We start from the raw sequence: 14,951 nt of genomic DNA, 5'->3' as shown, positions 1-14,951 counted from the left end.
TTACTATAGATCTGAATATTCTGATTGCTGAGGCAATTTTGACCAACAGAGAAAACAGAATAACCAAATGATTGACTCTTTTACTCTATTTCATTTAATGACAAAGATCTGATATGAACCTGTGACATCTTCAGAAAGCTTAGAATAGTAAAATATATGTTTAGTGACTAGCTCTTAAGAGACCAAAACTAAGTTTGACTCTTTCAGTAAGACTCACTGCCCATTGGGTGCTCAATAGTCAAAGATCCTCAACATTCTGTTAAGCAAACAGGTAACCAATGGGCTGCAGATAAAACCACAAAAAAACTTGACTCACTAGTATCAAAAAACTTTGAGCAATGCTGTTCTGATTATCCACATTCAACGGCACTGCTACTATGTCTTCAGTAATTACTTTCCTCTCTATTTTTTTAGTGAAAGAAAAGGAAGATCTGCATCCAGATCCAGAAGTTCAGTCCGTAAAAGATGAAACCTTTGGTGAATACAGGTAAACGTAACATTCCATTTTAAAATGGATCAAAACACAGAGGTGGGTCCAAGATAGCACACTGAAAGAGCCTGAACACCTTTCCTCCCACTCACACACTGAATTTACACCTACACACAGAAAAAAATCATTCTGAGGAAGAGCTGAGGCCTTAGCAAACACTGTTTGAACAATGAGGAATAAAAAGACCACATAAAAAATGGCAGGAGACACAGAGACCCAGTAATAGAGGGAGCCCCACCCAAATGCAGCCCAGATTCACCTGCCCTATAGCACAAGAAAAACACCAAGGTTTAAGGGTTCAGCTACATTATTAGTGAAGGAGGCCAATTTTCAAAACTAAACACCCACCAAAGAGCATGCCAAGTGTAGGAACTCTCTCTAGGGCCAGAGGTTCTGATAACTCCCACAGTTTACCCTCCCCTTGCACACTGTTAATGCAGATAGGTGCAGGGTGAGCAACAACATTTATGTTCTCCAACATCAACAGTGCATGTAGGAATAGGATCACTGTGCACACACCAGCTCCAGACAAGACAGAGACTACTCCTGGCCCTTGCCCACACCTGAACATGCCTGTCAGAGAGACAGCAGCCCTACCAATGAGACACTAGTACAATGGTCACATGGACTCACCCCACCTATACCCTTTCATCCGTGGATGCCTGTTTGTGTGGCCCCATCTGGTGCCCACTTGGGAAACCTCTAGCCCATGCCCTGGGACCAAAGCACCAGGACACCTCAGCCCAAAACAACCAATACATGCCATCTATCTAGGAGACATTCCTACCAAGTCCACATGTTCAAGATGGGGAGAAGTAGCCCTTTCCCCTAACTTACAGAAACAACCAGAGAAAGTCACACACAATGAGAAGACATAGGAAGATGTTCAGAGCAAAAGAACATGACAAAACTTGAGAAAAAGAACCAAATGCAAGCTTCCCATTAAAGAGTTTAGGGTAACAGTTATAAAAATGCCCACCAGACTTAGGAATGGATGAACTCAGTGAGAAAATCAATAGCAAATATAAAAAAGAACCCATCAGAGAGAAGGATGCTATAAATAAAATAAAAAATACACTAGAGGGAATCAATAACAGATTAGAAGACACAGAAGAACAGATCGGCCATCTGGGAGATAGGGTAATGGAAAGCTGTCAAGTTGAACAGCAGAAAAAAGAAAAGAAAAAGAAATGAGGGATCTCTGGGAAATCTAACATTCACATTACCAGAGTCTGAGAAGAAGAGTAAGTGAAAGGGGTGGAAAGCTTGTTTGAAGAAATAATAGTTGAAAACATTTCTAAATGGGGAAAGGAAACAGACATCCAGGTCTGGGAAGCACAGAAGAAGCTAAAGAGGGTGAACCTAAGAAGGTCCACACCAAGACATATACTAATTAAAATGTCCAAGATCAAACACAAAGATTCTTAAATGCAGGGAAGAAAAAAAAAAAGTTACCTACATGGAAAACCCCATAAGGCTATCACCTGATTTTTCAGCAGGAACTCTTAAAGGCCAAAGGGAGCAGCATGATATATTATATTCAAAGTGCTGAGAAAGGAAAGAAACCTACAATTGGGAGTACTCTTCCATTCAGAATGGAAGGAGAGATGAAGAACTTCCCACATAAACACAAGTTAAAAGAATTCACCACCATTAAGCAAGACTTAAGAGGAAAAAAGGCCATAGCTAGAAGAAAAATATGAAAAGACAGCATTCAGTGACAAAATCAAACATATAGTAAAAGTAGTATATAAAGCACTTAAAAGGTAGTAGGCAGGTTAAAAGATGAAAGCAGCAAAATCAACCACTTCTAAAAATTAGTTAAGGGAACCCCTACATGAAATATGCAGGACAGGGAGTGAAGAATGAAATACTGTTGAAATGTGTTTGAATTTAAGTGATGCTCAACATACACTGCTATATACATAACACTGTATATTAACCCATGGTAACCACAAACCATAAACCTGTGACAATCATAAAACAAAGGAATCCAACCATAATTCTAAAGTAAATCATCATGCACAAGGGAAGAGAGAAAGAGAAGAAGAAAGGATCAAAGAATGATTAAAACAACCAGAAAACATTCAACAAATGGCAATTAGTACATATCTATCTCGAAGTACCCTAAAAATGTAAATAAACTAAATGTTCCAATCAAAACACATAAGGTGACCAAATGGATGGGTAAAAAAAAAACACAACCCATCTACATGCTGCCTCTAAGAGATTCAGTTCAGACCTAATGACACATACAGACTGAAACTGAATTCCATGCAAATAAAAAAACAAAAAACAAAAAGACTGAAGTAGAAGTACTTACATCATAGAAAATACAGTTTAAAACAAAGACCCAACAAGAAAAAGAAGAATATTATATAATGATTAAGGGTTCAGTTCATCAAGAACATATAGCAATTGGAAATATCTATGCACCCAACAGAGAATCACTTATAGAGAGAGAGAGCAAATATTAGTCGACATAAAGAGAATAGGGGACTTCAACATCCCACTTACATCAATAGGATAGACTAACAGTAACAGAAAATCAACAAAGAAACAATGGCTTTGAGTGACACATTAGACCAAATGGACTTAATAGATATATACAACACATTGCATCCAAAACAGCAGAATACACATTCTTTTCAATGCACATGGAATATTCTCCAGGATAGATCACATGTCAGCCCACAAAAGTCTCAATAAATTTAAGGATATTGAAATCATAAGCATTTTTTCCCAACCGAAACACATGGATGCCAAACAACATGCTACTAAGAAACCAGGGATCATCAAAAAGGAAATCAAAACATACTTGGAAAATAATGAAAATAGAAATATTTTCATTTCTATTGAAATGAAAGTTTTCAAATGAAAGTCAAGAGCTTTCAGATGCAGGAAAAAGCATTAGAAAATGTTCTAAGAGGGACATTTGTAGTCTTACAGGCCTACTTCAAGAAACAAAAATTTCAATCTAACACTACACCTACGGGAACTAGAAGAAAAAGCCCAAAGTTAGTAGAAAGAAGGAAATAATAAAGATCAGAGTGGAAATAAATGAAATATAGACAAAAAAAAAATACAAAAGATCAATGAAACAAAGAACAGGTTCTTTGAAAAGATAAAATTCATAAACTGTTAGCTAGACTCACCAAGAAAAGAGAAGACTAAAATAAACTCAGAAATAAGAGAAGTTACAACTGACACCACAGAGTTATAAGAGATTAAAAAATTATATGCAAAGAAATGGATAAATTCCTAGAAACATACAATCCCTAAGTCAGAACCAGGAAGAAAAAGAAAATTTGAACATACCAATTACTAAGTAACAAACTTGAGTTGTTAATCAATAAAGCTCCCAACAAACAAAATTCCAGAACCAGATAACTTCACAGGAGTACTCTATTAAATATTCAAAGAAAAGTTAATACCTATCCTCAAGCTATTCCAAAAAATTGAAGGGGAAGGGAGGCTTCCAAGTTCATTCTACAAGGCCAGCATCACCTTCATGCCAAAAAAAGACTTTACAAAATAAGAAAATTACAGACTATTATCCCTCATGTATGTGTGTGTGTATATGTGTATATACTTATATATATAAATAAAAATCTTCAACAAAATATTAGCAAACCAAAATCAAATTACATTAAAGGATTGTTCAGCAAGACAAGTGGGATTTATTCCAGGGATGCAAGGATGGTTCACTATCTTCAAATCAATCATTGTGATATATTACATTCATAAAAATTACATGATCATCTCAACAGATGCAGAAAAAGCATTTGATAAAAGTCAACATCTATTCATGATAAGAACTCTTAACAAAATGGGTATAGAGAGTATGTACCTCAACATAATAAAGACAACCCACAGACAACATCACACTCAAACTCAACAGTGAAAAGCTGAAAGCTTTTCCTCTAAGATCAGGAAGAAGACAGGATGCCCACTCTCACCACTTTTATTCAGCATAGTACTGGAGGTCCTAGCCATGGCAATCAGACAACACAAATGAAATGAAATGCATACAAATTGTTAAGGAAAAGTTAAACTGTCACTGTTTGCAGATGATATGATATTATACATAGAAAATACTCCACCAAAAAACTATTACAACTCATAACTGAACTCAGTAAAGTTGCAGGACACAAAATTAATACAGAAATCTGTTGCATTCCTATATATTAACAACAAACCAGAAAGAGAAATCAGGAAAACTATTCCATTTAAAATTACATCAAAAAGAATAAAATACCTAGAAATAAACCTAACCAAGGAGGTGAAAGACCTATACTCTGAAAACTACTACTCATGAGAGAAATTAAAGAAGATACCAATAAATGAAAATCTATCCCATGCTCATGGATAGGAGGAATTAATATTTTCAAAATAGCCATCCTACCCAAAGCAATTTACAGAGTCAATACAATCCCTATCAAAATACCAACTGCATTCAATGAACTAGAGAAAATTCATACAGAACCACTAAAGATCCTGAATAGCCAAAGAAATCCTGAGAAAGAAACATGAAGTTGGTGGCATTACACCCCCTAGCTTCAATGAAGCTCTACTACAAAGCCACAGTAATCAAAACAATTTGGTACTGGCACAGGAACAGATCCATAGATCAATGGAATTGAATAGAGAGTCCAAATATAAACCCACACATATATGGCAATTAATATATAATAAAGGAGCCATGAATATACAATGGGGAAAAGACAGCCTATTCAACAACTGGTATTAGGAAAATTGGACAGCTACATATAAGAGAAGGAAACAGGATTATTGTCTAACTCCACACACATAAGTAAACTCAAAATGGATCAAAGCCCTGAATGTAAGTCATGAAACCATAACACTCTTAGGAGAAAACATAGGCAAAAATCTCTTGAACATAAACATGAGCAACTTTTTTCCTGGAAACATCTCCTTGGGCAAGGGAAACAAAATAAAAAATGAACAAGTGGACTACATCAAACTAAAAAGCTTCTGTACAGCAAAGGACACCATCAGCAGAACAAAAAGGCATCCTACAGTATGGGAGAATATATTCATAAATGACTTATCCGAGAAGGGGTTACCATCCAAAATATATAAAGGATTCATAAGCCTCAACATGCAAAAAATAACCCAATTAAAAAATGCATGGAGGACCTGAACAGAAACTTCTCCATATAAATGCAGATGGCCAATGGGCACATGAAAAAATGTTCCACATTGCTAATCATCAGAGAAATGCAAATTAACCCCCAATATCACTTCATACCAGTTAGGATGGCCAGTATCCAAAAGACAAATAACAAACGCTGTCGAGGATGTGGAGAAATGGGAACCCTCCTACACTACTGGTGGAAATGTAAATTGGTGCAACCGTTGGGGAAAGCAATATGGAGATTCCTCAAAAAACTAAAAATAGAAATACCACTTGATCCAGTAATTCTGGAATTTATCCGAAGAAAACAATCCCTGATTTGAAAAGACAGATGCATCCCTCTGTTTACTGCAGCACTATTTTCAATAGCCAAGACATGGAAGCAACCTAAGTGTTCATCAGTAGATGACTGGCTAAAGAAGATTTGGCACACATATGCAATGGAATATTATTCAGTCATAAGAAGAAAACAAATCCTACCATTTGCAACAACATCGATGGAGCTAGAGGGTATTACACTCAGTGAAATAAGCCAGGCAGAGAAAGACAAATACCAAATGATCTCACTTATTTATGGAGTATAAAAACAAAGCAAAACAGTAGGAACAAAATAACAGTAGATTCATAGACACCAAGAATGGACTAGTGGTTACCAAGGGGGTGGGGGTGGAGGGTGAAGGGGATAAAGCGGCACAATATTTCACAATCACAATACAAGTTGGTCATGTGGACATACAGCATGGAGAATACAGTTAATGATTCTGTAACATCTTACTATACTGATAGTGACCATGCTAGAAGGGGTGGGGATTCAATAATATGGGTAAATGTTGAACCACTGTGTTGAGATTGTATATCAATGATACTTCAATGAAAAAAAAGGAAAGAAAGAAACACACCTATATAGTCAATATATGACAAAGAGGAAGGGATATACAATGGGGAAAGACATGTCTTCAATAAGTGGTGCTGGGAAAACTGGACAGCTACATGCAAAAGAATGAAACTGGGTGTCTTACAACATACACAGAGATAAACTCAAATTGGATTAGATTCAAATACAAGATCTGAAACCATCAGTCTCCTAGACAAAAAATAGGCAGTAAACTCTTGAACATCAACATTAGTAGTTTTTTTCAGGATATGTCTCCCCAGGCAAGGGAAACAAAAGCAAAAATAAACAAGTGGGACTTTATCAAACTAAAAAGTTTCTGCACAACAAAAGAAACCATCAACAAAACAAAAAAGCAACCTACTGTATAGAATATATTTGTCAATGACGTATCTAATAAGGGGTAATATCCAAGATATATAAAGAAGTCATATAACTCAACACATCAACATAAAAAAAAATAATCCAATTAAAAAATGGGCAGAGGACATGGAGACATTTTTCTAAAGAAGGCATAACAGGACAACAGATACATGAAAAGATGCTCAACATCACTTATCATCCTGGAAATGCAAATCAAAACTACAATTAAATATCACCTCACACCAGTTAGAATGGCTAATAATAAGATAAGAAATACAAGTGACAGAGGCAGAGATTTGGAGGAACAAGAACCCCCGTACACTGCTGGTAGGAGTGTAAATGGTACAGACACTATGGAAAGTAGTATGGAGGTTTCTCAAAAACTAAAAATAGAAATACCATACAACCCTGCAATTCCACTTCTAGGAATTTACCTAAAGGAAACTAAATTACTAATCTATAAAAACAATGCCTTGATAAACATAGGAGCACATATATTTACAATAGCCAGGATATGGAAGCGATGAAGTATCCATTGATAGATAAACAGATAAAGATGTGGTAAGTATATACAATGGAATATTACTCAGCCATAAAAAAGAATGGAGCCTTGCCATTTGCAACATGGATGGACTTAGAGGGTTATTATGCTAGGTGAAATAAATCAGATAGAGAAAGATGAACACACATTTCATTCATATGTGGAATTTAAAAAAATCCAAATGAACAAATAGTAATGGATCAAACACAGAGAAAAGACAGACAGGTAATTACCAAAGGGGTGGGGAGTGAAGGATGGATGAAATAGGTGAAGGGGTGGGGGGATGAGACTGTTTGATATCTGAATCTGGATAATGGCTATGACAGTGCCTATTCACATCATAATTCACCAAGCTGTACACCAAAGTTTGTGCATTTTATTCTATGTACCTAAATATAAAAAATTAAAAAATTTTTTAAATAAAAATGTCAAACACATTCATCAGGTTATAAGCTTAAGCATACAAAAAAACCCGTGTTTATTCTAAAATAAGTTACAAGACTGTATTGTAATGCTTCTTTAAAGAATAGTTTGTAAAAATAGGGCCTACTTAAGTAACAGCAACTGAATTTCTGGGTCTGGGGTAGTAGTGTAACTGCAGTCTATGTAGAACTACGTGTTAATGCAAAGAGCTATCTTGTTTAGATTGAATATCTATTTGGGGTATAGCTAAAACATCTTGAAGTCACTCTTCAGCATGGCCTTTATGAATCTAGGCTGTATTTACACTCATAAACATAAACTTACTGTGTGTACCTACTAGGAATAAGTTATAAACCCTGTGCTCAAGGTGAACCTAGTCTGCAGAAGAAAATACTTATCTATTTAAATAACTGTAATTAATTAGAGAGATTAAGATAGAAAAAAGGGATGCCTAGGAGGGATTTTGGTAAGGGATTATCCAAAACAGACTGTGTCCTCCCAACAATGGTCAGAGTCTGACCAAATTTACGAAGGTACAGAAGTGCGCCAGAATTAAAAGGAATCTGGTCATAGGGTAAATGCAGCTCTTGAGGATGTTGAGCATCTCACTCTCCTGCTGTCGCTCCCCATCTTCACCTTCCCTCCACACTTTCCATTCCTCCTCCTGAGATGCTGTCATTTTCAAATCAGGTCCTCTATATACTGCAGCCAAGAGAGAGATTGCAACTTCCAGGCTTAAATGGTCTTCAGCACATGTGAGACCAGATAACAGACCTGACTGTCCCCTCCCTGGATCTGTTCCTATAGTTAGGAATATGGAGTATCATGGTTATCCTGGGTTAACTGATCAATATCTGAGCCCCATTATAGGCTCAACTTGGCTCTATTCTTATTTTTCTTTCTTCTACTTAGTAAATGCTCTCTTTATATTTTTATTTATTGATAAAATGCTTTATGTTCTTTCCAGAATAAGGAACATTAAAAGGAGGAGGAGGAATGGAGGGAGGGAAGGAGAGGGAGAAAGAGACAGACTTGGAACTTTAAAAATTGTCTCTCAAATTCCGTAAAAGACAGGGATCACTGGGGACCTGTGGCAACTGTTTGAACTAGTAATATCTGCATTTCAAAAGTATTTTAATTTTATAGGCAAGAAAAGTAGGACAATGTCTCGTTTAAAACTCATTTTCCCGTACTCTGCTGATGCTTTATAAGGACTGGTAAAATCGCCCCCTGCAGTATTTTACCAGGGACCCCTTTAAAGCAGAAAATATATTTTCCATCATCTTTCACAAAAAGATGTTCAGCAGGAAAATGATCTAGTCTCTGCGTTACCCCTGGAGACTTCTTCAGATGCTGCACCCCCTGTACAACATGAATTCTCATCCCTCAGCTTCTGCTAATAGTTTTTCACTCATTGTTTGATCCCTAAGCCAATGGTACTCTGTTTTTGTTCTGAATGTGTCTTTGGAACCATAGCATCCCAATTCTGGACCCCGTTACTGTATGAGTCAGGATAGCCTGGGTTACACTGCTATCAAACTCTTTTTCTTTCTCATGTGTCCAACCCAGACGTCTCTGATCATCTTGGTCCTTTAGGACCACTGGTTAGCAGAGGAGCATCAACCAGGCTCAGCACAGCAGTGGAGATAAAACATGGCCTCGAGCACTGGCTCTGAAGTGACACATGCCACCTTTGCTCACTCTTCTTGGGTCAAAGCAAGTCATTTGGCAGTAATGTAACTCAGAGAGGGCAGGGGAGTACCACCCCGCCAGGGCGTACCACCCTGAGCGCTAGGCCTATCTGATTTTAGCACTGACGACTACCACAAATTATAAAGTGTAATCACATTCTAATGAGATTTTTTCCAAGTTTTTCCTTTTTTAATTTCTAGAAAATCTTTTAATTTAGTGTACACCTTGCAGTGTGACATAGTTCTTAAAAAAAAAAAAAACTTGATTCAGAAATTTGAAAGACCCTATCATTTACATACATTTTACTAACTCAGGAGTTGCTTTTTTTTTTTTTAAGAACAAAACCCAAAGCATAAAAACAGCATCCTTGTAGTAGTTATGTTCTAAAAATGCTAGCCATTTCTTATCTTTCTTTTACAAATCTGAGTTCATAAACTATATTGAAGAAAGTTCTTTGGTTACAGGAAACACAATTTGATAGATTAACCTAAACAAATGAGAAATTTTTAGAAGTATTTGGGGGGAATGTACAGGATCAAAGGTAAAGACAGAGGATCAACACTTCATGACCAGAGTTCTAAAAATTCATGAATGTAAAAGGAAAAAACATCTGTCCTCTATGTAGGTCAACAGATTAAATGTCTGCATGTGTCACAAAAGCTCCCAATTTTAAAGGAAAGTTGAAGTGTTGTGAAAGGGTTATTTGGTTTATCTGTCTTCAATGTGAATATGAATATCCTGAAAATTATCAGACCACTTGGCATTTAACGCTTTAAGTGAATATCCCTATTACGTTTTGTTGAGCTATTCTTCTTTTGTATCCTAGTGACAGCGATGAAAAACCTCTCAAAGGAAGCCTTCGGTCTCTTAACAGAGAGATGCAGGCCACGGGAAGTGCCGACAGCCTAGTAGATTACGGAGAAGGCGAGCACAGGCTATTCAATGAAGACGGGTCATTTATTGGGGCATATGCAGGAGCTAAGGAGAAAGGCTCTGTTGAAAGCAACGGAAGTTCTACAGCAACATTTCCACTACGAGCATAAACACAAGCAAACAACATCCGCAGTCCACACCAACCTTCCATATTTATATGTTCAAGGGAGCAAGAACTTTGACAGAGTAGAAACGTATGGACAAAAGATTTCATCCAGAATTTGAACATCCTGCAGTTATGTCGAGAAAAATAGCACTGCCTTGAAAAAATAAAATACCAACCACTATAGGCCTGTTTTTTGTTGTTGTTGTTATTGTTGTTTTTTCAGGTGCTCAAAATGCAAACACAAAACAAATCTTGTATTTAGATTCACCTCAACTGAATCCAAAGTATCCATCCAGTATACTCCGTATTTGCCTGGTTTTGCTGTTCGCTGTGTTTGCATAGATGATTTTCTCTGCATATTTGTATTCAGCCTCTGAGAACTGTTTAGTGACTTAGCTTCACTACAGGTTAAAAGATGGTAAGCAAACTGGTTATTTAAAATGTAAAGAGGAATATGAATGTCTTATTAAAACAATTCATTGAATATATGCAGTCTAAATGTATTATTTAAACTTTTAGTAGAAGTCTTAGGTGAACAATCAACTAGTATTTATTGAGCTACCTATCTGCCCAGAGACGGTCATGTTTAAACAAATTATTTCTCAGTGTCAACATGAATTCTTTATGTCTATCACTTATGACATATACAAACATCTTTGTTTTTGTGGTTTTCTTGGACTAAACTCAGCTACAGAGGAAGCGGTGGGCAGAAGGTCATCTCATGGAAGAACAGGCATGAGGTGTCCATGGCACTGGAATCTAATAGGTATACCTATTTAATATCTCCATTTCTAAATCAACTGCTTTTACCTGTTTTTCTATGTTTATATAATAGTATGCTCACGTAGATTTCGTGAATGCACTGTACATATTATGTTAATATTCACACAATTTAAAATATAGATGTGTTTTATTTTCAAATGAGGAAAAAAACATTAACAGGCATATCTTTATAGCTGGAGTATCTAGACACCATTTTTCATCATTCCAGAGCTACAACCAGTAACATGAGGTTCCCAAACTGAAGCCTTTGTATAAAGCATTTGGATTTTGTTCTTATATTGCTTTTTCCAACAGCCTCAAAATAAAATATCATATAAATATTGAGGGACATGTCTTCATATTTTTCAAAATAAGAGTTCGCTGTTGAGTGTAATCCTTTCCCAGCCCCTAAATGAAAAACTCTCGATAGTAACGATTCCCATTACATATGTCTGCCTTTCTCATTGTAAACATCATCAGGGTGGGGTCTTCTTCTAAGTTGTTCTTCTGTCAGTCAGGACAAGTTCAGGGAGTTTGTTTCCTGATATGTGGGCTACTTACTAGTCCTATAATTGTACATGAAGACATTTAGAGATAGTATGAAAAGCTGTGCATGCATGTCAGTAAAATTCAATGTTCAAGTTCTTATCTATGAGTACATTTTTTCACCTTACCACAAACTTCTTAATTATGTTGACATGAAATTTATTTTATTTTTTGAAATGTAGCTATGGGCATATATTGTTAAATCCTTGACTTTGATATTTGCAGCACACCATTTCTTGTGGACCACAATTAGGGGTGTTTATAAGGTCAATGCAGTAATTCACATGTCATTGTAAACCTTACATGCCCTCCAAAATGCATAGGCAGCAAAAGAATGTCTTATTTAAACCAGTACATCACAAGCTCAAGATTTGACCAAACTCCCAGAAATAAGAATTTCCAAAGAGGGAAGACATCTTATTCCTCAGCCTGGGTGACTATTAGGATCTGCACATCTATTGCTTCACTTTGAGCTTCATCTCCCTCTGATTTCTAAGGCACAACTTTCTGGAGGAACAATCATATTTTGACTTATCTGGGAGCAATTTCTGGTTCTCAGCTATCAGTAAGGCCAAGGTTGGGACTTTATAGAGTTTAGTTTTGTTATTCTAGTTCCTCTTCCATGTCACCAGCCAAAAAGGTTTGAAAAGAATCATGCAGGAAGGAGATGATCTCCAAACAGGATTAGGAGTAGATTATAAATTTAATAATCTTTAAAGTACAAATTAGTACAACTACTGACATACTTCAGTTTCAAATTCTGTCTGCTTGCACAAGACCTCAATGTTTTCCTTTAGCTGTCTAATGAGGATGTTTCTGCTCATATTTTCTGAGTGGCCAAAACTTATGGCTATGAAAAATGAGATTGCATTATGGCTGCCTTTTGCTGTCACTGTATTACCTTTTCTCAATACCATCTGGCTTCTGCTGGGAATCTTCAGTGCAGAAGGAAGGAACAGGTCATAGCTAGCTTTCTCTACTGCCAATATTATTTTGATGTAAGAGAATGTATATAATGTCAAGGACTGTTGGTGGGGATGAGTTCCTAGGGAGCTGTCCAAGGGGTGGGAAAATCCAAGTTCTCTTCCTGGTTCCAGCACTGATTCTGTACATAAACCTTAGGCAAGTTGCTTGACCCCTTTGCTTCAAACTATCTCAATTATGAAGTGCTAACAATTATCTCAGTTACCTTATCCTTTGTCACAGGGTGTTCTTTTTTATGAAGAAAAATTTGAAAATGATAAAAGTTAAGATGCCTTTTAACTTCATAAACAAAACTTTAATGATATATTGAAAAATCACCCCCATGCGTACCAACCTAACCTTTTTCCTGTGAGTGCATAAATATATTTTTGTAGAAAAACAAATCTACAGGAAATAAATCTACTGTTCAATGAGCAGTAGGACTTGCACATGCCATCAAAAAGTATTAATCAGAAAAAAATTAAGCAGGGTCTTTGCTATACAAAAGTGTTTTTTCACTAATTTTGCATGTGTATTTATAAGAGAATGTGAATTTGGTGGGTTATTCTCTCAGTACAAAGGCATCTGGTATTTTAGATGTGACCATGTTTATAAAAGTGTAAAAGCACAATGAAATTATGCTGGAAGTCTCAAATCATATTTTTTTCCTATTTTATATTCAAGGAAGAGATGAGCTAGAGAGAGAACAATAATGAGAAATGTTGGTGTTTTTCTAAGCATTTAAAACGTAATTGCCAACTGAAGTCCTACATATGTTTACATGCCATTAAGATATGATACTTGTTATGATTTTAAATTGATTATAAAGGGATTGGGTTTGTAATTGTGCTAGAAAGTATACTAGTATTTCCCATAGTGAAGTAGGATTGAGCCAAAGCTTACTTTGTTTTGTATCTTAAATTGTTTAATGACATCATCAAAAGATAAAAGGTATGTAGAGTTTACCTGATTCCCTTTTTTTTCTTTTTGCTTAGATTAATATTCATGGCAGAACTTTATTAAAATGTGTTTGTACTGTAGGTGGTGTTTGTATTTGCTTATGAAAATGTATGGCTTAAGGATATTTTCATTTTACAAGAAATTCAACTTTCCAAATAAAAGTTCAACTTCATGTACTGTAAAAGTGTTTGGATCCTTTTTTGTCCAGAGAAGAAGAATCAGAGTTTACATAGTAACCTTATTTTCAGTTGCCTCTGATCCTGCCAATATCCATAAATGGAGTATAAACTAATTAAATATAAATGATGTATCAATAAAACATTTTTATTCCAATGACTATATTTATAAGTAGACCATTTAATGTCAACATCTACAAAATGTAATATGCTAGTTCTACACTTACATTAGTGTAAAATTAAGAATATTCTCATTTCTTTTTAGAACACAGAAGTGTCACGTTTGAAGAAAATGTCCAATAGGCTATACTTCAAAATATGGCTAGTCAGTAAATGGGACACCCAACCTGTCTCAGCAATCTATTAAAAATTGGGATTAAAAAAAGTATTTTATGTATACTAAGTACTTTACATACATGATCATATTTAACCTCTAAAACAGTTTTCCTCTATTTGTAGAAATAAGGCACAAAGTGGTTAGCTACACTGGTGAGTGTAACCAGCCTGGGCTAGAGCTACAGACTAAATCAGGGCTGTCTGACTCCAAAACCCAGGCCCGTCATCATTATACTAATATATAATTTTATTCCCTTACTCCTATATATTCTCATAGACATGCTAAAGAAAGGTCAGTTTGAACTTAAAGCTGACTTACTAATCAGGTTTAGGAACTTACTTGTTTTGGGATATGCAGTCACAGACAGCAAGATAAAACAATCAATGCTGTATGTAGGAAACAGCTGCATGTATGCAACCTAAAAAGCAGTTACTGAAATAAATTGATAAATTTGCTGCACTGCAATTCTCCAGGAGGAAAACAGAGTATCCTAACTTTTTGGATCTTGGAGTTTCCTTACAGACCCAATATTAAGGTCTCCTTCCCACTCTGTCACCCTAACATGTCTCATCCATCCACAGCTTTGATTGTTATGAGCAGACAGATGAC

The 14,951-nt window shown here is 35.9% G+C and overlaps 1 protein-coding gene across 18 annotated transcripts in view; it reads left to right on the top strand.

Annotated features, from left to right (window-relative positions):
• Window positions 1-14,013, top strand: part of CHL1 (cell adhesion molecule L1 like) — a 301,991-nt gene extending 287,978 nt beyond the window's left edge. For all 18 annotated transcript variants that reach the window (XM_057507238.1, XM_036877825.2, XM_057507234.1 and 15 more), the window contains 2 exons: window positions 415-487; window positions 10,386-14,013. In XM_057507238.1, the coding sequence (XP_057363221.1) occupies window positions 415-487; window positions 10,386-10,602 (290 nt within the window). In that variant the 3' untranslated portion in view covers window positions 10,603-14,013. The remainder of the gene's footprint in view (window positions 1-414; window positions 488-10,385) is intronic.
• The last annotated feature ends 938 nt before the right edge of the window (window positions 14,014-14,951 follow it).

The sequence above is a fragment of the Manis pentadactyla genome, chromosome 1, assembly GCF_030020395.1.
Source record: "Manis pentadactyla isolate mManPen7 chromosome 1, mManPen7.hap1, whole genome shotgun sequence".
NCBI lineage: Eukaryota > Metazoa > Chordata > Mammalia > Pholidota > Manidae > Manis > Manis pentadactyla.
This window is presented reverse-complemented; position numbering and strand designations above follow the sequence as displayed.